Raw genomic sequence first — 21748 nt, 5'->3', positions numbered from 1 at the left:
ACTTCAGCAATTCAGGAATTCCAAGAGATATGCTGATAGCTGTTGATATTGAATTAATGGTAATATAATGGTACTAAATATATTATCTTGATGACTAATAGAACTTTAGAATTATTTTCGAATTATTTGAGAGGTAGGAGAAGGACAACACAATAATATATATTTAGCAAATATAAAAAGCAAAAGTTTTTCAGAAAAAAACCTCTCCAACCCAGAAAGTTTTTTCCTTTTATCTGTTTCATTTTTTAACGAAGAATGACATGTTTCTGTCAATACATTATACACCTTTACCCCGATATAATGCTGTCCTCTGGAGCCAAAAAATCTTACCACGTTATAGGTGAAACTGCGTTATATCAAACTTGCTTTGATCCACCGGAGTGTGCAGCCCTGCCCCACCAGATTGCTGCTTTACCGCGTTATATCCGAATTCGTATTATATCTGGTCGCGTTCTATCAGGGTAGAGGTGTACTTGAAAGGTTTTTTAAAACTAAATTAGGCTCTACTTACAACCTGTGAATGAAAATGTTAATACATCTAAAAGAGAAGATATTTTTTGTTTTTGTCTTTGCTTAGTAGGCCTATTAAGAAATTATAAAAACGTTCTATAACTATCTAGAAGCCTGAAGGGGAATGGGTGTAGTCTATGTTGATTGGTCACAGAGGCATGGATTAGAATCCGTTGTCATTAGATCTTGGAAAGGGAAGTGGGTACAGTTATGAGTATTAGGAGGCTTGTTTACTAGAATCCATAAACTTGTGGAGACTTGACAGGGCATCAGACTTCAGAGTGTTGAATTTACTACATAGTTGTTTCTCATTCTTACTGTAGGAAATGTGAAAGCTGCTGATCAATACGGCAAATAAGCAATTGCTCTTTAGTGATTATCAAAAATCAACATAGGAATTTCTGACTCATATTGACTACAATTGAAGGATGTGATAGAAAGCATGCAACTGAATGGACTTCGGTTATGAAATCAGCTAAATTTTCTAAAAAAAATTGTAAATATTGTCATGAGTTATTAAGTAGAGGGAGGGACTCATGCTCAGCTCACAAATGCAAAACATGCGTTTCTTTTGAATTCTCCAAGATGGAATATGTCACATAATTAAACTGTCTGCTAAAGTGGAAAAGCAGGATATTGAGTTTGATGATCCTCCAAGTGACACATTTTTATGTAATCATTGTCTTCAAAGATGGCCATAATGATAATTTAAGTTCCTGTTCCAGAATGACCTACAGCTCTTCTACAGTCTTCCACAACCACTACCAGCCTTATAATTGGCTGCTTAACAAAGGTTGAGTGATGCGCCAGCTTCCCAGTGAAATTTTGGAATACTTCATTTCTACATTTGCACCCAGCTATCATAAGTATGGTGATTACTCTGAGCACAAGAAGCATGCCATTAAAACATAGGACACATTTTTATGCACAAGGCAGTCTACAGAGAGGCACTAAATATACTAAAGCAATTGAAGCAGGTTTTGGAGGGACTTGACTTGACATACTGATGACACTACTGTTACAGTCTCTGAAATTGTGGCTTGATCAGACAAACAAAGACTTGAAACCACATGAAAACAAAATAACAAAATGATTCAGAGAATCTGTGAAATCTTCCCTTTACTTTCCTAATATGACTGTTCTCAAATAAAAGTCATATGATGAACCCAGAACAAGAAGAACTGAAGACTTAAGGTTATTCCTTCTCTTCCAGTGCTTAAAAATAGTAGATCCAGACTTCTACCCCAAATCTGTCTGTGAAGGAGCATGCATCACATTTTATTGCATCAAAATGATAGAAAATTGTGGAAGTAAAATCACGGATGACAGGGCAGTTGAATTCAGAAGTTTGTCAATTTGTAAATGACTTGCAGTCATCTCAGCATCAGCCAAGCATGTTTTTAGCATATTTAGATTGATTTGGTCCAAACTTTGTAACAGGCGAAATGCTGAAAAAGCTAATAGTTAAACGTGTGTTCAAGGGTAGACACAATATGCTTAGGTAGATGGTAAACAGGCAACTTCATTCTTGATTTTACTTACAATATTACAAGCTTTTCACTTTGGACATCATGAATGCGGGGGTTTTGTTTGTTTTTTGGTTTGAGGTATAAACATGCTTACAAAGGGAGTCAAATGTGTTTCTGTTTTGTTTCATAAAACCAGCATTTTCCCCTTCCCCACTACTCACAGTATTTTTTCAGTAGGTTTTTGGAGGGGTTGGGGAAAATCACAAACCTGTTTAGCAGATCACCTAGCACGTTGCTATCCTAATCCTAAGGATAGGATTGAGATGTCTGACTAGCATGTGATATAAATATTAAATAATACTAAGTAGAATTATTGGTATAATGTCTTGCTTTAGGGAGAATTTTTTAATTTGAAATTTAAAGCACATCTATTAGATAACATTATAAAGACTATTTTTACCTTCTTTGTATACATATTTTTCAGAATTACATTTTATTGTTATCTTTATCAGGATGCGACTGCCGCACTGTGTATATGCTAGTCACAGAGAGAGCATAACTAGAACTGGCAAATGCCCATTGGGCAACAGAAAAACTAGTGGAGAGATGAAAGATGAGCTTCCAGCAGCTGCAGGGTGGATATACACTTCCAGGGAGCCCCATAAGCCTTATAAAGGAAGGAAAACAACATTATGAAGGGTCCTAATGGCCATAAAATTCCAAAAATGGCAATGATTGCTTTCATTACATAAAGTGTTCGTTAAAGCTTTAAATAATGAAATAAACTTTAACACTGAGAATGGAAACCTTCACCATTAAACTCGTCTCTGTTTACTTTACAGTAATCCCGGCCATAAAAGCAGTGCTTCACAAATATTCCATTCTTGGGGAGCTCTGAAAAGCCTGTAGACCACACACTTCTCTTTCCTTAAAGCATTTACATCTTTAGCAAAACGTCCATAGGTGCTGGCTTCCAGCCCTGACCATGGCAATTTCTACTTGCAGGAAGATTGTCAGAATATGAGAAAACTTGAGTCAGGGATATGGAATTCCATGGAGTTTTTTGTTTTCACTGGCCTAAATTAGGCTACTTTTTATGAGATCCAGGCATATTTTGGATTTTGAAAAAATGTGCAGAAATCTTTGAGTCCAGAAGGTAAGTAGGAAAACTGATCATAAAGGCTTTTGTGGTTCAGGGTGGAGAGAAAAAGAATATATCAGGCGTTCTTTTCTGCCTAAAAAGATTATTGATTGACTTAGCTGCTTTAAAAATATATAAAACTGTATGTAAAACAAAAATGTAATATACGTAAAACAGACATTAAATTATTATTTTTAAATGAGTAACAAAAAGTTCATTAAGAAGGAGCAGAAATAATTTTAAAATCCCAAGCAACCTCTTTTATTGGTAGATAAAATATTGTTTGTTTGGATAATATAATCCATCAGTAGTGTCACCTGTTCAAAGATCTTTTTGTTGGTTGGTTTATGAAGCACTTTTTGTAAACCTTAAAACATATTACAATCTACAAATATTAAAGGAACACTCCTCTTCACCTATCACTGAAATACAGCAATTTTATTCTTTGTATGTAACTTAGAAGAACAAAGTGTGTGTGTGTGTGTGTGTGTGTGTGTGTGTGTGTGTGTGTGTGTGTGTGTGTGTGTGTGTGTGAGAGAGAGAGAGAGAGAGAGAGAGAGCAAAATGTGGATAAAATTATCACTGAAACCTTTGAGCTATAATCTATTTTCCATGAAGGCCCTTGAGCAATATTGTAATTTACTGAATTGTTTGTAATGATCGTATTTAAATCTAATTAAGTTTTCTGAACAGTTCAGTTCAGCAGTTTTCTTCCAATAATGTTTTTGATTAGCTTTCTAAACCACAAATGAGGTTAAATAGATAATACAAGAAAAGAAAACTATGTTCCTCAGTTATATATTTTTAGTTCATTAATGTAGATTAAGCTATTAAATAAACCTGATTTATGTGAGTACATTTTTACTTTCTCTATCCAAAACAAAATCTCTTCACATATTTTTGGAAGACCTGACAGAGAGACTGTCTGCATCATGAGTGGGAGAAGTAAATGAGTCACAGTTCACTTTATGAGGAGCTTTGTTTCATTCAAATCCCTCTTGCCAAGATGCTGATACTGAACTTGAGTCATCAGCAGTAAACAAGTCATACTGAAAATTGAATCTTTAGAGCACATAATAAATGTGGAGAAAGTTAAGACACTTACGCATGGACTCTGCTGCTTACAGGGCCGGCTCCAGGTTTTCTGCCACCCCAGGCGGCAAAAAAAAAAAAAAAAAAAAAGCCGCGGCAGCGCGATTGCACTGCTCCACTCTTCAGCAGCAATTCGGCAGCAGGTGTTTCGCTCCGAGAGGGAGTGAGGGACCCGCCGCCGAATTGCCGAAAATCCGGACGTGCCGCCCCTTGGTATTGGCCGCCCCAAGCACCTGCTTCTTTAGCTGGTGCCTGGAGCCGGCCCTGACTGCTTAGTACCTGGCTTCGAGAGAAACTATTGGTTTCATTATTTCCTCTTCTGAGATTGTTCACAAGTGCCTTAAACTCAGTTGAAATGCCAGTCTCCAAAACTTCATTTTGTAGTATGCATGTCCAGTGAGAAACAGCAACTTCAATCTGGTTTTGAGGTCATTGAATTTTACATTGGGTGTTCAGTGTTCTAAGCAAGGTTTTACTTGTTCCTTACTTTTAGTACTTTGGTTTACATCTCTTGTGCTGTGCAGGCTAGGACAGGGGACAGAATTTAGCGCTGGTGTACGTGATTTTTTTGGTTTGTTTCTGAAATATTCAAATATTTTTCTGAAGCCCAGGAGAAGTATATGTTTTTAAAATAAAGTATCCCTTGATGTACGCTCTTTAAAACATCAGTGCTAGTGACAAGTAGGTTAATACTCTTAGGATTGGTTACTTCAACTGTGAATGAAGAGAGATCAACAGTAGAACTGTTAGTCTAAAGAACAAATGCTAAAAGACCAAGTCTGTGCATAAGATGGCTTACTTTATTGAAGGCATTAATTTAATGTAGACGAGTATAATATCTGTGTTACATTAAGACTGGCTCAGACGCACATGGGCCCAATCTTGCTCCTATTGAAGTCTTTTGTGGTTGACGTTGTTGCCTGCACGATTTGACTGTAGGGCCAAAATGTTCAATCTTTGAATGTCTAGAGTTAGGGCTAGACTGCACTGGCAACACTAAAGTGCTCTAAAAAAACCACCTCCACGAGGGGCATAGCTATCAGCACTGGCTCCCAGCGCTGGTGCACTGTCTACACTGGCACTTTACAGAGCTGAAACTTGCTGCTCTCATGAGGCTTATCAGAGGTGGTCAGCTCCCCACCACCCTCATGGAAGTCTATGGGATCTGTGAAAAGCAACAGAGGGTCCTGTGGCACCTTTAAGACTAATAGTAGTATTGGGAGCATAAGCTTTCGTGGGTAAGAACCTCACTTCTTCAGCTGCAAGTGAGGGGATCTGTGGTTATTTAGCACCTCTGAAAGTCAAGCCACTGGTTTAAAGTGCCTAAGTGTGGATTTAGGAGTCTAACTTTAGGCACCTGTGTTAATTTTGGACCTTCTTTTTAGTGTGTGAGTCAGAAAACTCAACAGTGTCTACCTTAGCGTGAAAATATGAGCTACTGCCAGTGTCATGTACATTCTAGTTTCTACATAATAATCTCATCTCTAAATTTCTGCCTCTGTCCTATTGAGTCTATGAGGAGTAGTATGGGCACACAGGAGATTTGGTTTTATTCTTTACATAGTGAGATGGAGACATTTGGCTGTTTTCTGTGTAATATTGTTATCCTTTATCTACATAGGTTTGCCTCACGTATCATGGTAAAAATCCCTAAATCTGTATTCATAGCATGTTTTTGGTTACGATTAGCCAACCGATATTGCAGCGTGAAACAAGACTTTGTATGCAGAGATCTCTGCTTTACCCTGAAACACTCCACTTCCTTTGAGTTAAGCACTGGCAGCCATGCTTCCATGGCACAAACATTTCTGATTCACTGGCTAGGTTAAAACTTAAACTTCTAAGTGCATTAGGGGAGGGGGGAGATGCTGTTTAGATACTTTGAGTGAAAATGAAAGTGGAAAATGCACTTCTGTGGTCAAACACAAATGTGACCTGTAAGCTGGTGCACCTTACTTGCCAAGGGGCTAGAAGGAGTGAGTTGATGGGAGCTACTTTAACTTAGACATGCTTTTCTTCCAACTCTTCAGCATATAATTTACAACATCAATCTTCATGGATTACCCTAGGTACCCTTAAAATTCCCTGATGCCTACTGACACCTGCTTCCTGACATTTAACTTATATGCCATCTCTGAATTGGACCCCCCAGTGATCATTGTTAAGGGACAGAAAAGCAAAATTGATGGAGGAAGGAGAAGACATAAATGTAAATCTCTGAGGAGTATGTAGGGTGGAATTCAAACGAGAAAAAATAGAAGGTCACTTTAGGATACTGTCAAATGTACTTAAAATTAACTTAAACTTCACCAAACTTAAACCTCACCAGATATTAATAGGATAATAATAATAAATATAGTAATAATAATATTTAGCACTCAGAGTACATTTTATCCATAGATGTCAAAGTAGGTTAGCATTAACACCCCCCATTTTGAAAGATAAGGAAATGTACAGCACAGAAAAGTTAAGTAAATTGGCCAGGACCAGATAGTGAATAGAGCACAGGTCTCCAGATTCCCCATCCTGTGACCCATCCTACTGAATCACACACTCTCCTTTGAAACAGTGATTACATTTCATTTATACTGTCCCTTTGATCCCACAACTAGCAATTTTTCCACTCTGTCTGGAATGGCCCCAATAGATCATTTCAGAATATTAACACCAGAACTATTCCTGGGCAGAATTGGTTGGCATTTTCCAAATTCAATTTTTCATCCATTTTTGTTTTTGTCAATTTCAAACTTTGACCAAAAAAGAACTATAAGAGTATTTCAATGATTTTTTTTCACTAAACTTTTTTCTAGTCCTTTGACCAGCTCTATTCTTGGGTGAGGCTGCATAAACAAATCCAAGTCTCTAGTTCTCTGCCATTTCCAGTGTGATTTTGTTCACTGTCTTGCTTTGGTTTATTCATGCACATATGCAGGAGGTTGAAATCTTTAGGAATGTTGCTTTCTGAAGCACTCACATAGCAAATAAGTAATTTCCTTATAGTGCCTGCTCACTGAAAGGAGCAAAGATACATGATGCGTGAAATCCTGGTCTCACTGGGAATTGGGTTTGTCTGAGCATACTGTATGCACAGTTGGTAGGTCAAAGTTCTGACATGCCCTTTATGTCACTGATCCTTTAAGATGAAAGGAGTTAATTAAAAAAAGGGAGGACAACATGGTACTCGTATTCTTTTTTGAAAGAAAACGTAGTCCAGCTGATGTTTTCCAGGTGATGAGATTCAGTTTCTCTATCTTACTATGGGAAAAGATCATGGGCTAGGTGAGCCCAACTACCAGCTAGGGGGTATTATGTACATGACATGCAGTAATTAATTTTGAGTTGAAAAAATAAGTAAGAGTTGTGATAAAAGCACAGTGAGAGTTCAGTTAGCTTTTGACCAGTTTCATTCATAAAATTAATGGTTGGTCAGTTAGTGTTTATGTTCTGAAGTCCGTCTACCTTAAACAATATTAAAATTTAATCCTGATAAATTGTTTCTGCCCACACCATATGGCACATCTGACTTCCATCCACTTTATAGCTATAATACTGATATCTACAGTGCATAGTTAACGTTTTTGTTTTTCGCTTTCACATATTTTTGAGATTTGGTTGCCAGGGCAATGATGATTTTCTGTGTGCTCATTATTATCAAAAATTAATGATGGGTGTAAAATAGAATCTTGCTATTAATTGCAGGGCACCAAAGACTTTTGTATTTAATTCCCACCACAAAAAAAATTGTTTTGTTTTTTTCACTGGTCATCTTCAACCCAAAATATTTTCTTCTCTTTAGTGTATTTCAGAAGTGTGAGTCTAAGGGGAGAAGTACAAGAAAAAGTGTGAAAGAAAACATGTGATAGCCAGTGGATAACAGCTGATGTTTTTCTTTCTGATTTTGGCATCAAAGAGACTATTTGTCGTCTTTATTTCTTTTACTAATTTATTCTGCAAATACAAATGTTTTCAGACTTTTGTTCTGTGACAATAGAAATTATATAAGTATTTTTTTAAAGCCTGTCTGAGGTAAGGGCCAGTATAGGTACAGTAAGTGGCATAAGAAGGCTGTACTGTTGCAAAGACTACAAGAACAATGTCCAGCATGTGAAGCCTGCAATACCAATATGCATGTATATGTACCATATGTGTAGAAGACGAATCAGTATTTTAACTAACCTGTTGTCTGCAGTTTCTTCTTTAAAATGAAATTACAAACTAACTGTACTGCACCTAACGAAGTGGAGTTCCGATTCTGATTAGGGTCTGTGTGTGCTACCATAAAAGGAGTAATAAAATAATAAACAAAGTGAAAAGAAATATGCGCTCAGATTGAGAGAGAGAGAGAGATGTCTGGAATGCTTAAGGATTCAATATTAATAAATATCATAAACACAAGCTAATCTGTTTTTGTCAATTTCAAAAAGAAAATTGGTTCATATTCTATACTTTAGTAAATCTAAATAAATGTTAAAGCCAAACCATTTTAATGCAGCAATATACACAGTAGGTTTCTTCGACTAGCCTGTGAGAGGCTGATGATTACTGTGCAGAATGCACATTTCTGACTAGTCTCAATGTAAGCCAGAAATATTAACTTCATGGGGAGTTTTTTAAGTTTTGTTTTTATTTTGCCTTGTTTTGTTTTTTGGGGGAGAGAGGATGGCTCAGAGAGTTGGTAATAGGTCACTGATTGGAACCCTTCCTAAAAAAGTACCTTTCATCTAATGACAACTGTTACCATCTGATGGCTGTTTGGTCTGTGCAAAATGAGTTTAGTGGTCTCAGAGCAAGTCCCAAAAGCTGTAGCCATACAGCTGGTGTTGGTTAGCACCCAGTCATAGTGGAATGGCTAGAGTTTAAATGATCTTAAGCAATTATCATCGTTTCTCCAACTTATGGTTGAGTATATGAGGGGAGCACTGTGGAGAAATGTACACTTGCTGTTGCTCCTGGTTTGCCTGTTTTGTGGGCTACATTCTCCAGGGCTATCAACCTGATAAACTCACAATTCCAGTAATACTGTTACTGTGACGCTTCCCAGAGATCCCAGGTGGCATCTCACCACCACTTGCCCGAATGAGGCATCCTTACCTGTGCCTGCAGTGGATCAGCTTCCTGAATCCACCTGCCTCTGGCAACACAAGCATTACCTTCCAGGCCTCCCTCTCTCTGTACAGGTAGCAACAGGCATACTCCAACCTCATATCCTCAAAGTGTTCCCTGCAGCATCCAGCCCCCCTTATTCAGTGAACACTCACAGAATTACCAAGCCCGCTGTCCCAAAGGAACAGAACACGGAAGCTTGTAAGATTCCGCTTGGTAGTGACCAATGTTCCCTCTAATTTTTCCCACGCATGTGTGGAATTAATTTTGTTATGTGCACCAATATGGACGTGATGTGTGGTGGGGGTGGGGTCGAGGGGTTCGGAGTATGGGAGAGGGCTCAGGGCTGGGGCAGAGGGTTAGGGTGGGGCGGGGGGTGAGGGCTCCAGCTTGGGGTGCAGGCTCTGGGGTAGGGCTAAAGATGCGGGGTTTGGGATGCAGGCTGCCTGGGGCTACGGCACGGAGAGAGGACTCTCCCCATTTCTCTCTCCCCGCAGCAGCACCTGGGCTGGGGAGGGAGGTGCCTCTCTCCTGGCCGCACAGCTTAGAGGGAACTTAGCTGGGGACCAGCACTTTGCTTAACACACAATTCATAGGTAGGTTTATAGTGAAAACAAGGATACGTTTATTATCAAAGATTCCAGATTCTAGTAATAATGAGCAAGAATATTGGAAACAAATGGTTACATATAAAAAAAATAACATGCTTTCTACAGACTAAACTTGACCAACAGATTCACCTCCTGTCTGATTTCAGAGTGGTAGTCGTGTTAGTCTGTATCAGCAAAATCAACGAGGAGTCCTCATGGCACCTTAGAGACTAACACATTTATTTGGGCATAAGTTTTCATGGGCTAAAACCCACTTCATCAGATGGGGGGAGGGATAGCTCAGTGGTTTGAGCATTGGCCTGCTAAACCCAGGGTTGTGTGTTTAATCCTTGAGAGGGCCACTTAGGGATCCGGGGCAAAATCAGTACTTGGTCCTGCTAGTGAAGGCAGGGGGCTGGACTCGATGACCTTTCAAGGTCCATTCTAGGGGATAGGATATGTCTTCCATTATTTTTTTTTTTTTTTAGCTCCTGTCTGAAAACGTTTTATTTCATCCAAAGTTCTCTTCAGCATTTTCAACCAGGGCCATCTGAGATCCCGTTTTCATGAAGCAAAATCTCTCTTTTTACTTCATCAGTGGAAGCTGCCTGGGTATCTTCTCTGCTCCCCCCTCCAATTATTATCTACCAAACCTTTAAAGCGCCCCTCCAGATAAGGTTCTTCCTTCCCTGCAGTTTCTCTCTCTCTTAGTTCCTCTCTGAAGTTTTTACAGTCCTTCATTTGCATTTGGTTCAGGCTGATGATATGACAACCATTATGCGAGGGTTACCATTCGTCCGGATTTCCCCGGACATGTCCGGTTTTTCTGAGTTAAAAATAGCGTCTGGGGGGGAATTTGTAAATGTCCAGACTTCCCCCCCATGCAGAGCGCGCGCGGCTGACAGGGCAGCCGGCCAGACAGTGCCACTTGCACTGGGCTCCAGCAGCCAGAGAGAGCCCCTCCTCCACTTCCCACTCCTCTCCCCTGCAGCTGAGATCACTCCCCTCCTCTCTCTCCCTCCCTCCCTCCCTCTCCCTGCATTCGCAGCCGGCCGGCCATTCGCAACGGGCCTCCGGCAATCTGGAGCTCCTCCCCCTGCCCAGCGCGCCGCTCCGCAGCACTCTGCGCTCTCCGTGGGGGAGCGCAGCAGCATGTCGGGCTGTGTGTGGAGCCCGACACACTGTTCTGAGTGGCACAGTAAGGGGGCCAGGACGTCGGAGAAGGGGCAGTGAGGTTCTGGAGGGGGCAGTCAAGAGAGAGAGCAGGGGGAGGGTTGGATGGGTCGGGAGTTCGGGGGGGGGGGGGGTGGGGGGGGGGGGGGGGCCAGGGTTGGGGTTAGGTAGGGTTACCATACAGCCGGTTTTTCCTGGACATGTCTGGCTTTTTGGTCCTCAAATCCCCGTCCGGGGGGAATTGCCAAAAAGCCGAACACGTCCGGGAAAATAGCTTTGCCGGCATCCCTGCCCCAGTCCCCTGCTTACCTTGCGGCTCTGGCAGGCTGCGAGCTGCAGGCGGATTCCCCTGCGGCGGCTGCTGCTGCTCCCCCCAGAAACCTCAGCTCTGTGTAGCTGAAGAGCAGAGCTGACCGAGCACTACCAGCTTCACTGTTTGCCGGGCAGCTGTTTCGTAGTTGGGAGGGAGGAGGGGGAATGCGGGGTACTCAGGGGAGGGGGCGGAGTTGGGGCGGGGACTTTGGGGAAGGGGCGGAGTTGGGGCAGGGAAGGGTCAGGGCCAAGGCCCCGTGGAGTGTCCTCTTTTTTTAATGAGGAAATATGGTAACCCTACAGTATGCATGAAACAATACTCAGTTTACAGACAGATGAATAAACGTATCTTGTCTAACGGAAAACCTGTTTTTCACCTTTGCTGGTGATCAGTACCTACAGACTTTAAGAACAAATTATTTGATGCCTAGAGTGACACAATCTTGTAGTCAAGACCTCACATGTCACTCTGAGCTAGAATATACATACCAGGCCCATAAGAGACCTGTAACCCCTCTGTATGTCCTTGCCAGTTGGCATTAAAGAATTTTTGGGTCACAGTTACTCTCTGCTTTATTGTGTGTTTCACAATATTAGGTATTCTGTTTAAAGCCTCAGCTCCTGGAATCCTGTGATTATGTGGGAATCTCAGGGTTGTTATTTTTATGTATAAAGTAAGTTTCTAGCCCTTATGGTTACAGAGCAAAGTTTTAAAACAAGCCCAGGTGTACCCCAAAGATTCATAAAATAGAAAGCAAGAGCGCCACCCCCCGCCAAATTCGTTATTCTTAAAATCTTTTGATTTTTTTAAGCCAGTCTCATTTTTGAACTCTTGGAGGATTAGCCACACTGAAATTATTAAATAAATCTATGTTTGTAAAAAGACAAAAAGCAGATTTTAATGATCTTTAATTCAATATTTTAATTATATTTAACTATATATTTTGAACAGTAAATAGAGATGGGTCTAGAATTGTATTCAGCCTTCAGTGTTCAGACCCCGCTCCACTTTTAACTAGACAGAAAACATATGCTCTCCTGCAGCCTCCCCTTATCTGCCATTTCTTTGTGGAACACCTTTGTGGAAAAGCTTTTAAATCCTTATCTTTTAAAAATTGTCATCTGAGGAAAATACAAATACAGTAAATAGACATATCAATTAAGTGGTCTTATGGAGTATTCAACCCCTTGGACAATTGAGTCTGGAAGTTTCAAGATGCTTTTTATGCAGTGTTAGGCAGAGACACTATTTGACAGTAGATGTTTGGTGGGTTTGCTGCATTGTTTTTCTTAAAGTGGCGCTTAGGAGCTAAGCCAAATGTTTACATTACAGCAGCAGTGTAGCAGCAGCATTGAAATCTTTTGTGGCCTACATGCTTGATTAGAAAAATCTCATTAATGACAGAAAATGCTAATCTGTAATGAGTTTTGCTAGCCATTATAGGCCCAAGTATTCTATATAATCCATTGTTGATTAACTTAATGAAGGCCTATGTAGTTTTTGAAAGCCTTGTGTGACAGCATATCAAAATGAGATTGAAACACTGTGCTTCTGGACTCCACTGCTGGAATAAATCAGCTGTTTACTTGCCAAAATGGTATAAATTAGTTCTTTCTGGGTAGAATGATCATACCAGAATGAAGGATCATACTGTGTTTTCATTTGTTCATTATAATTGTCAAGAGAAACAGAGAGTGCAGTGGTGGTGAAGCATATGGTACTTCCGTTAAGAAGCTAGATTGTGTCTTTTTTCAAGTCTTATTGATTTTCCTTTTCTTTTCTTGGCAGGTGACATCACACAGAAGGGATATGAAAAGAAGAGATCAAAATTAATTGGGGCATACCTGCCACAACCTCCGGGTATGTATAGCTGTGCCAGCAGTGTATGAAGTTGTCAAGTCCATTGATAGCTACCAGAATAAAAATCTGTATATTGGAAAGAGTATCTGTGGCAGAAGCAAACCTGTTTGTTATGCATTGTACATACAGAGCTCCCATCATCCTTTTGTGTATACATATATATGTCTGCCTGGATGTGTTTACATTTTATACATTTATTACTGTGGGATGCCCAGACATACATGGCCAGGAAATCAAACTAGCCATGGCTCTTTGGGTAGCCATTATTTATTCCAAGGAATGAGAAAAAAAACCTACAAAACTGACATAACCCTCTAACACTTAAGCCAAACAAAGGTCTCCGAACAGTGGGGAAAAGGAGTTAGGCTTATCACAGACTGCTTAGCAGTATTAGGGCTTGCTCCATTGCAGGACTTCCAGCCTAAGTCTGTCATGCCTGCGTATCGTTTGAAGAAGACAAGAGAAACAGTCATCCCCCACAGCTCAACTCGGGCCCGATTCCTACAAGATTGGCAAGCGCCTATGATCCTTTCTAGAGACCTGGGTTAACCCTTTCCTGGCTTCCCTAGGGATGCGATAAATATCAAAACTAGACTCACCCACAGGCATACACAGACACCCAGACTGTATTTAGTACACATTAGTTTAATTCTTAATTTGAGTATTCCATATGTAAATTACAAATAAAATAAGAAAAGAAATATTTCACATCATCGTCTCCAGTGCTGCATTGATTTTTTTTTCATGTGAGACCACTGAATCGTGAAGTCAAATATGGATTTGTGTACATCAACATAGGCCCCAGTCTTGTAATAGGATCCATGCAAGACTTTTGTATTTGTGCAGAGTCCTCAGTGGGGCTCCACTCAGGCATCAGTGTCTACCTACACTAATCTTATGGGTCATAGTTCAGGTCTTCCTTTACAAAATTCTGGGTAATTACCATAAGGTATAGTTTAGGGTTTATGTTTAATCTGCTCAGACATACGTACTACAGCAAGATATTGTTTTTGTGTCATTGGACTTTACTGGCTATGCCCCCAAAGTTCAGAAGATCTACAAAAATAAAAAAGAAAGCTTGGCATTACAGACTGAGCTGTTGCCATCCCAGCTCTCCAGAAAGGTGCAGCATGATTTGGGGGGTGCTCTTGACATTTGCTAGCTGTTGGGAACAGCTATAAAACTAGACAGATCAAACAAAACACCCCATAATCCTACAAGATTCCTAAACTTCTGTGCATTCAGCGTTTTTCTAAACTATTGAAGTGTATACAACACTTCATAATCTGTTTCACTGAAACCTGTGTACTCTGTGCACCTCTACTCACTCCCCCATAACCTACCCAAAACCTTCTGCAAACTGGTATAATTCATATTTTTATTAGTAGTATTTACTGAGCACTGTCAGTTGTGTCCTGCTGTCTCTCGGCTTGTTCTCCAAAGAGCTTTCGATTTCAGGGGCAAACTATATCCTCCAAAGCTGTCACCCATGTAATGTGGAAAGAGATAAGGCAGAGAATCCTTTGGGATGAACCTACCAAGAGTTTCCTTCAAATTCTCTCCTCAGGGAGCTAGAGTTTGGCAATCTGTGGTGAAGGCAGAGGGTCCCCTGGAGAGAGTTATTCTCTCACTAATGCGCCTTTGGATCCTCACCAACTGGTATGGTTTTTGCAGAAGTTGTTTAGCCATTGGTTAAGCAGCCTACACAAAATTGTCATCAGTGAAGGAGGTGGCCTAGTGCTGCTTTATGCTAGTGATGCAGAAATCTCAGTGGATATCCGCTGCCTTTGGAAGGGGAGAGAGGCTCTTCCCCCTCTCCCCCAAAATCCTGCAGTGGACCCAGCAGGGCTTCCTGTGACTGGACAAAGAGGGGAACCATGCTGCAATGATGACATTGCTTCCTTTTGCATTCCTCCATCTAGATCCAGTGGAGCTGAGTCCCCTTTGCTTGCAAAAGTGGGCAGGGAAATTTGGCTTTAAATTGTTTCAGCATTATAATGAATGATTTTGTTGCACTAAGGACATTACAATTGTAAAATTACAGTATATTCCTGCTAAAACTGAGATTATTTATGCCTTAGGTCTTCGCTGTGTTTGTAGTTTTCTGTTTGTTTTGTTTTTTCCCACTTTGTTGCTTTTAAAACAAAATTGGTAAAGAGGTATTGTGGTATTTTTCCTCTCAACCTTTACTTAGCTAAATGGCTGAGGGTCCCTGCTTCCTACCCGGGAAGATGAATCTTCTCCAAATGGGGCTGCCTCCTGTAGGTGCTTGTTAAGACCTCTTGAACATTGGTGTCCTATTATCCAATACGTCACGCATTTGTTTATTGTACTCTGTTTTCATGGGGAACTGCAAACATTTATAAGGTTTGGTACTAGAACTCTCTATTATAAGGGGAGAATGGTTTAGAAATATTAATAATAAAGGGATTGAATTTCACAATACATTTTTGGTGGGAGCCAGGGCGTGGGAAAGGGACGGGATCTGCATTTTTTGCAACTGCGCCTACCAAACGGAAAGTAAATCAAAAGGCAGTTCCCCTCTGTTCCAGCATCCAGTCCTCCTGCTGCTGCTTTGCTAACATTACTAACACCAATGTTGGCAGAGCGGAACACGGATCATGTGGCTCCGTGAGTGTACCGTAGTGTCTGTGTGTATGTGTGTGTGTGCTGTACTGCATGGGGGCAGCCGCTCCATTCGTTGCTGTAACAAATGTAAAAAAACTAAACGTGAATTAATTAGTTTTTTTCAACTTGTTACAGCAGCGAATGGAGCTGCCGCGGTACGGTGTAGACTGCAGCACAGTGAAGGAGCCGCAAGAAGAATGCTCCGCACTGCCAACTTTGGGGTCTGTGACATCCGGGAAGCAGCAGCTAGAGAGCGAGCGGCCAGCACAGCAGGAAACCGGCCCCTCTTTTACTTTCGTTTTGGTGAGCACAAGAAATGTATATTTTCACGTGAATATTTGTTTATAAGCGTCCCTCTCCTGAAGGCCTCTGGGCATCTCCTACAATAAAGTACACAAACATTGTTAATGGAAAAGCAACATGGCCTAAGACAACACTTGGAAACCTATTACTAGCCATGTCCAAATGAGAACGAAGTAAAAAAATCACTGTTCTTATAAATAACTGAAAAGAACCGAGTGTGTCTCTGGCCTCTCCCAGATGGATGCTGCAGAGAGGGTTTCGTACAATAAAGTGGTTAAAGCATAGGAGACTGACAGGGCTTCTAGTTCTGACTGTGCCACTGACTTGCTGTATATAACTCAGTCAAATCCCAGTGCTCAGCCCTCTAGATGGTGCTGTAGAAGTCTAAGACGTTAGTGCACATGCCCTCTGTAGGGGTCAGAATTCATCCCTTTCCTGCTGTTTGACATACAATCATTAGTAAGTCAACAAAAAGCCTAGGATTCCTAGTTCTTGGCTTGTTGGTTCACCACTTACCTTCCCTGAGGCCAGGAAGGACATGCATTGAAGCTTTCTTCTTTCCTTTATATGCCCTCTGTCCAGGCGTGAAATTGCTGAAGATGATGTGGGATGGGGCTGGCTTCTGCTCTTGTCTCTAGGATAATTCATTAACTCCTTTATGCTCTGGTGCACCGTGGAGCTTGTCCATCCCCCCACAGACATGTCTAGATGAGGAGAGCATTCCAAACTCCCAGAAACACAGTGGAGTAGGCCCTGCCTGAGGTCCTCTCAGGATTCTGTTGTGGAAGCTGAGCCGCTGCTGCTCCCCCCAACTGCACTACTTGTGACTACAAGCACACCGTAACTGAGATGGTCTCTCCCACAGAATGCTCCCATATTATCATCAGATAAATGATTATCAATACAATAAAACTACGGAAAGAATCCATATTAAGGCCTAAGGCTAATCAACTGTAGATCTTCACTTTCTTATCAGTTTCCCGTTAATGACAAGTAGCATTGCTCATTGATTTGGAGCACTGGTCTATGAACAAATTCTAATCCAGGCTATGACAAATTTTCTCTCTGCAGCCTTGAGCAACTCTCTCAGCCTCAGTTTCACCATAATACTTATCTGGGGTGTTGCAGGGATTAAAAGCGTTAATGATTTTGTACCATTTAAAGTGTTAAATGTTATTAATAATACTATTGAAAGCAGAAGGATGCTGTCCAAACATGCCCCTCTTTATGTTCACAGATTAGTGGGGGTGTTTCAGTTGTGTTTGGTAGTCTCAGAAAAAGGCTGCTGTCACTTTTTCTTGGGAAAACAAAACAATTATACCACGTAACTTTTGTTTCCTCAAGCTGTATTTGCCAGAACATCAATTAGAGGTGTAGATGTTCTGTGCACAGGATTGTTTTCATTTTAAATTTGTTTTATAACTGTTGAATATCTGGTTTGGGAATCTTTGTATTATGCCACTTTCCTTATATGACAGAACAAGGAGCAATGGTCTCAAGTTGCAGTGTGGGAGGTCTAGGTTGGATATTAGGAAACACTATTTTACTAGGAGGGTGGTGAAGCACTGGAATGGGTTACATAGGGAGGTGGTGGAATCTCCTTCCTTGGAGGTTTTTAAGGCCCGGCTTGACAAAGCCCTGGCTGGGATGATTTAGTTGGGAATTGGTCCTGCTTTGAGCAGGGGGTTGGACTAGATGACCTCCTGAGGTCCCTTCCAACCCTGATATTCTATGATTCTGTGATTCTATTTGATAAATTGAGGCTAGCAAATTAAAACCATAGCACACTTCTTGTACTTCTAAATTAGGAAAGGAGCACAGTGAGTTTCCCTAAAACATTTGGGGGCATTTTCTGCCTGGTACAGATGTGGGAATAGGAGGGGAAGAGTTGTAATGTGATCTAACCAGTGGTTCTCAAAGCCAGGCCGCCGCTTGTTCAGGGAAAGCCCCTGGCGGGCCGGGCCGGTTTGTTTACCTGCCGCGTCCACAGGTTTGGCCGATCGCGGCTCCCAGTGGCCGCAGTTCGCCGCTCCAGGCCAATGGGGGCTGCAGGAAGGGCGGCCAGCACATCCCTCGGCCCGCACAGCTTCCCGCAGCTGTCATGCTGATTTAGACCATGACCATATGCAAGTCACTTAATTTCTTAGCCTCAGTCTCCCTCACTTATAAAATGGGAGCGGTGACCTTGATCTTCCCTCCCAGGCCTTCTACTCAAGGAGCGGTTCTGACTGCTAACAGCTGAATGATTTCTTTTTACATTACAGTTTTTTCCAGAATAATTTTCTGAAGATTATTTTGATTAGCTCAATCAGTCAATTCTATGTATGATAACATGTGGACAGCTGAGTGTGTGCTAGGAACCCTCCCAGGAAGAAAAATAACTAAATTACCTGCATCCCATTTAAGCTGTGCTTTTGCCCAATTTATTTTCATCATGTTGCCAGGAAATTTGCTTATTCACAGCACAGACAGAAGGTGTTGTCAACAATTAAGCTTTCAGGCTAACAGTTTGAACATGGGTGGTTCATTCTCTCTTAATCAAATGCTGTGTCTCTGCTAAACTCTTTTCCATAATTTCCTATCATTGCTGCACCCAATGTAGTTCCATTTGTGACAGCAACAGAGTAGCCCAGCCACCAGTACCTTAATTATTCTGTCTAATTAAAATGTGAAACAAAGTGATTATAATGGCAACAACCACTCCTTCCATAGATCTACGAGAACACTGGAGCGCCACCAGTATAGAATGGCAGGAAATGTTAAGAAAAAGTCTATTGTAAAGAAGATCTAGGAAACAGTTTTGCATATAAGAGCCCCTCCAATTCTGTATGTGGAAGTAGTTTTCTGTTTAAATTAAAGGGAACATCTCCTTGCTTGGGTTATTAAATTCAACTTTTTTACATCAAATTTGCTATTTACTGCTAATGTGGTTTATGTGCATGTTACTCACCTTGGACAATGGAAGTAAACTAGTCTATTTCACTTTTGGTTTGTCATGCACAAGGATAGCACTGCATACAGTTCGGTTGGAAAGACTGCAAGATATTTAAATAAAGCTTGATTCTGGGATTAAAATAAATCAGAGCTACTTGTACATGCACTAATAATATTTAACATTTATGGGGAAATGTTCATCGATTGACCTCAAAGCCCTTTACAAAGATGGGTATGGGTGGGATTTGTAAAAGCACCTAAGTGTGTTAGAAGCACAAATCCCATGTGACTTTCACTTAGGGTAGGACTTTCAAAAAAACCTTAGTGTCATTGTTCCCATTTTAGGGATATGACTAAGGCTATGTCTACACTACAAGCTAGGCGTGTTATTCTCCTGCTCACATACACATACTTGTGCTATTTCTCATCCAGCTAGCACAAGCATAAATACAGTGTGACTGCAGTAGCACCTATAAAGGCACCAGAGGCATGGCTGAGCCATGCTGAGTACAAACCAGTGGGTATATACTTGGCATGGGTCAGCCGTTCCTCCACTGCCACTACCCATACTACTGCGGCTACACTGCTATTTAAACTCGCTCTAGCTTGATGAGAGAGAAAGCGAGTATTGTGTACACAAGCAGGGGAATCACTAGCTCATAGTCTAGATATAGCCAAAGGCACAGAAAGGCGAAGTGACTTGCTGGTAAATCTTAATTTCCTACAGCCTAATTGTTGGCCTATATCAACCTGATGGTTTATTGAATCAGGTTTGATTTATGAAGGCATATGAGAATCACAGAGCCATGCCACCATTTCTACTTTATGACTGCTCTCTTGCCATGTTAATTGAGAACCCATTTGCAATCATATCTGTGAGCTGAAATAAATATGGAAGGTAACCTAGTCCAGTTGATGTTTCATCAAGAGTACTGCACCCCTATGCTTACAAAGAGTATAGTGGCCGGAGTATCTCTTGCATATCATTTATAGGTGAATATTTAGCATGAGCTGTCATAGTTTCCAGGGAAGTTACTATTTATTTGTATTATGGCAATATGCAACGTAACAAATAATTGTGGTGGCATGACATTTAACACGTGTATACACCGTACAATGCATTCATCACACAGCTTTGATTTAAAAGCACAACAATCACTGAAGAGAAAATCTGTGAAGAGATTGATCTAATAGTAAATAATATTTTAAACTGTGTTCCAAATATCACTTGCCTTTCCCCCGTTCCTCCCCAGTCCCTGAAGTTGTTGGGTTTGCTTACAGCTGTATCTTCCAGGGTTTTATATATAATAGGTTAGTTTTAGAAGAATAAATTCAACCTGTGCTTAAGAATGCCTTCTGTCTTTCTTAAATTAGTTGCTTCAGCTTTTAAATATTTTTAAATAAAAGGTTTTGATAGAGTCAACTCAAAGTAATAAAAGAAACATCAAAGACATTTGTCAGCTATAGCTAAAGAAACAATTGCCCTCTATCTGCAAAGCAGCTACTACCACACAGGATGCATTATCAGCACTTAGCACTACAATTAAATTAAAACCAAGAAGCAATAAAGACTGGAAAGGAGGAAGAAGAGGTTAAGGAGAGCTAGGAAAGGGCATGGAGACTATCTCCAGTTTTATGCATTCCATATATATATTTTATAATGATGTTAACAACTTGCAATATATTTCTTAAATAGCTGTTATATAAGGTTATATTCCTCACTATTGCTTTGTAAGCTAAAGTCAGTAGATGCAATAGAAAAAGCAGTTAACAGCTGATGACATTTGAGTTAAAATCAAGGCCATTCACTAATACACAGAAGAACATTTACATGTAACTTGGTACTTATAGGGCATTGATCTCTGATCTTTGTATTTAAAATAATGCTGTTCAAAATACATTTTTGCATATCTTGAGAAAACATTCAGTGAGCAGAGAATAGTCAGTCATTTGGAAGCAAGTCAGTCACTGGTGCTAATTTCATTCACCTTTTTTAAAATGTGCACTAAAATTTGTCAGACAGAATTAGTGGAAATAAAGTCCCTTTTCCAGTCACAGGCCAAGTACAGCATGTCACAGGTCACAGATAGTTTACTACAGACCTGGGTTGCATGCTATTTAATATTAGGGTTACCATTCGTCCGGATTTACCCGGACATGTCCTCCTTTTTGTGCTAAAAATAGCGTCCGGGGGGAATTTGTAAAGCACTCACAATGTCCGGGATTTCCCCCCGGCAGAGCAGAGCGAGCGGCTGGGAGGGCTGCAGGGAAGTCCCGGGCTGGACTCTGGAGCAGCTGTAGAGGAGCCAGATCCGCCCTGCATTCTGAGCCGGCAGCTCCCTTGCAGCCCAGTCCGGCAGCACTGTGCAGGGCCAGGGACCGGGTTTTGTTGTGCAGGGCCAGGGACTGGGTTTTGTTGTGCTGGGGAGCTCAGCCACGTGTCCGGCTCGGCTGCACAGAGCCCAACACTCTGTTCTGAGCAGCAGGGTAAGGAGGTCAGGGGGCAGGAAGGTTCTGGAGGTGGCAGTCAAGAAACGGGGGGGGGGCTTTTTGGGGGGAGTGGAGAAAGTTTTGGGCAGTCAGGGTACAGGTCGGGGGTAGGGTCCTGGGGGGCAGTTGGGGGGGGTCTTAG

At 41.2% G+C, this 21748-nt stretch overlaps 1 protein-coding gene across 11 annotated transcripts in view; it reads left to right on the top strand.

Annotated features, from left to right (window-relative positions):
* DIP2C (disco interacting protein 2 homolog C) overlaps positions 1 to 21748 on the top strand; it is a 460741-nt gene that overhangs the window by 258701 nt on the left and 180292 nt on the right. For 9 of the 11 annotated variants that reach the window (XM_034760039.1, XM_034760042.1, XM_034760040.1 and 6 more), the window contains 2 exons: positions 13180 to 13251; positions 16015 to 16182. In XM_034760039.1, the coding sequence (XP_034615930.1) occupies positions 13180 to 13251; positions 16015 to 16182 (240 nt within the window). The remainder of the gene's footprint in view (positions 1 to 13179; positions 13252 to 16014; positions 16183 to 21748) is intronic. The other 2 variants (XM_034760043.1, XM_034760048.1) reach the window with 1 other exon arrangement.

The sequence above is a fragment of the Trachemys scripta genome, chromosome 2, assembly GCF_013100865.1.
Source record: "Trachemys scripta elegans isolate TJP31775 chromosome 2, CAS_Tse_1.0, whole genome shotgun sequence".
NCBI lineage: Eukaryota > Metazoa > Chordata > Testudines > Emydidae > Trachemys > Trachemys scripta.
Note: the sequence above shows the minus strand (reverse complement) of the source record. Positions and strands in the feature narration are given on the sequence as shown.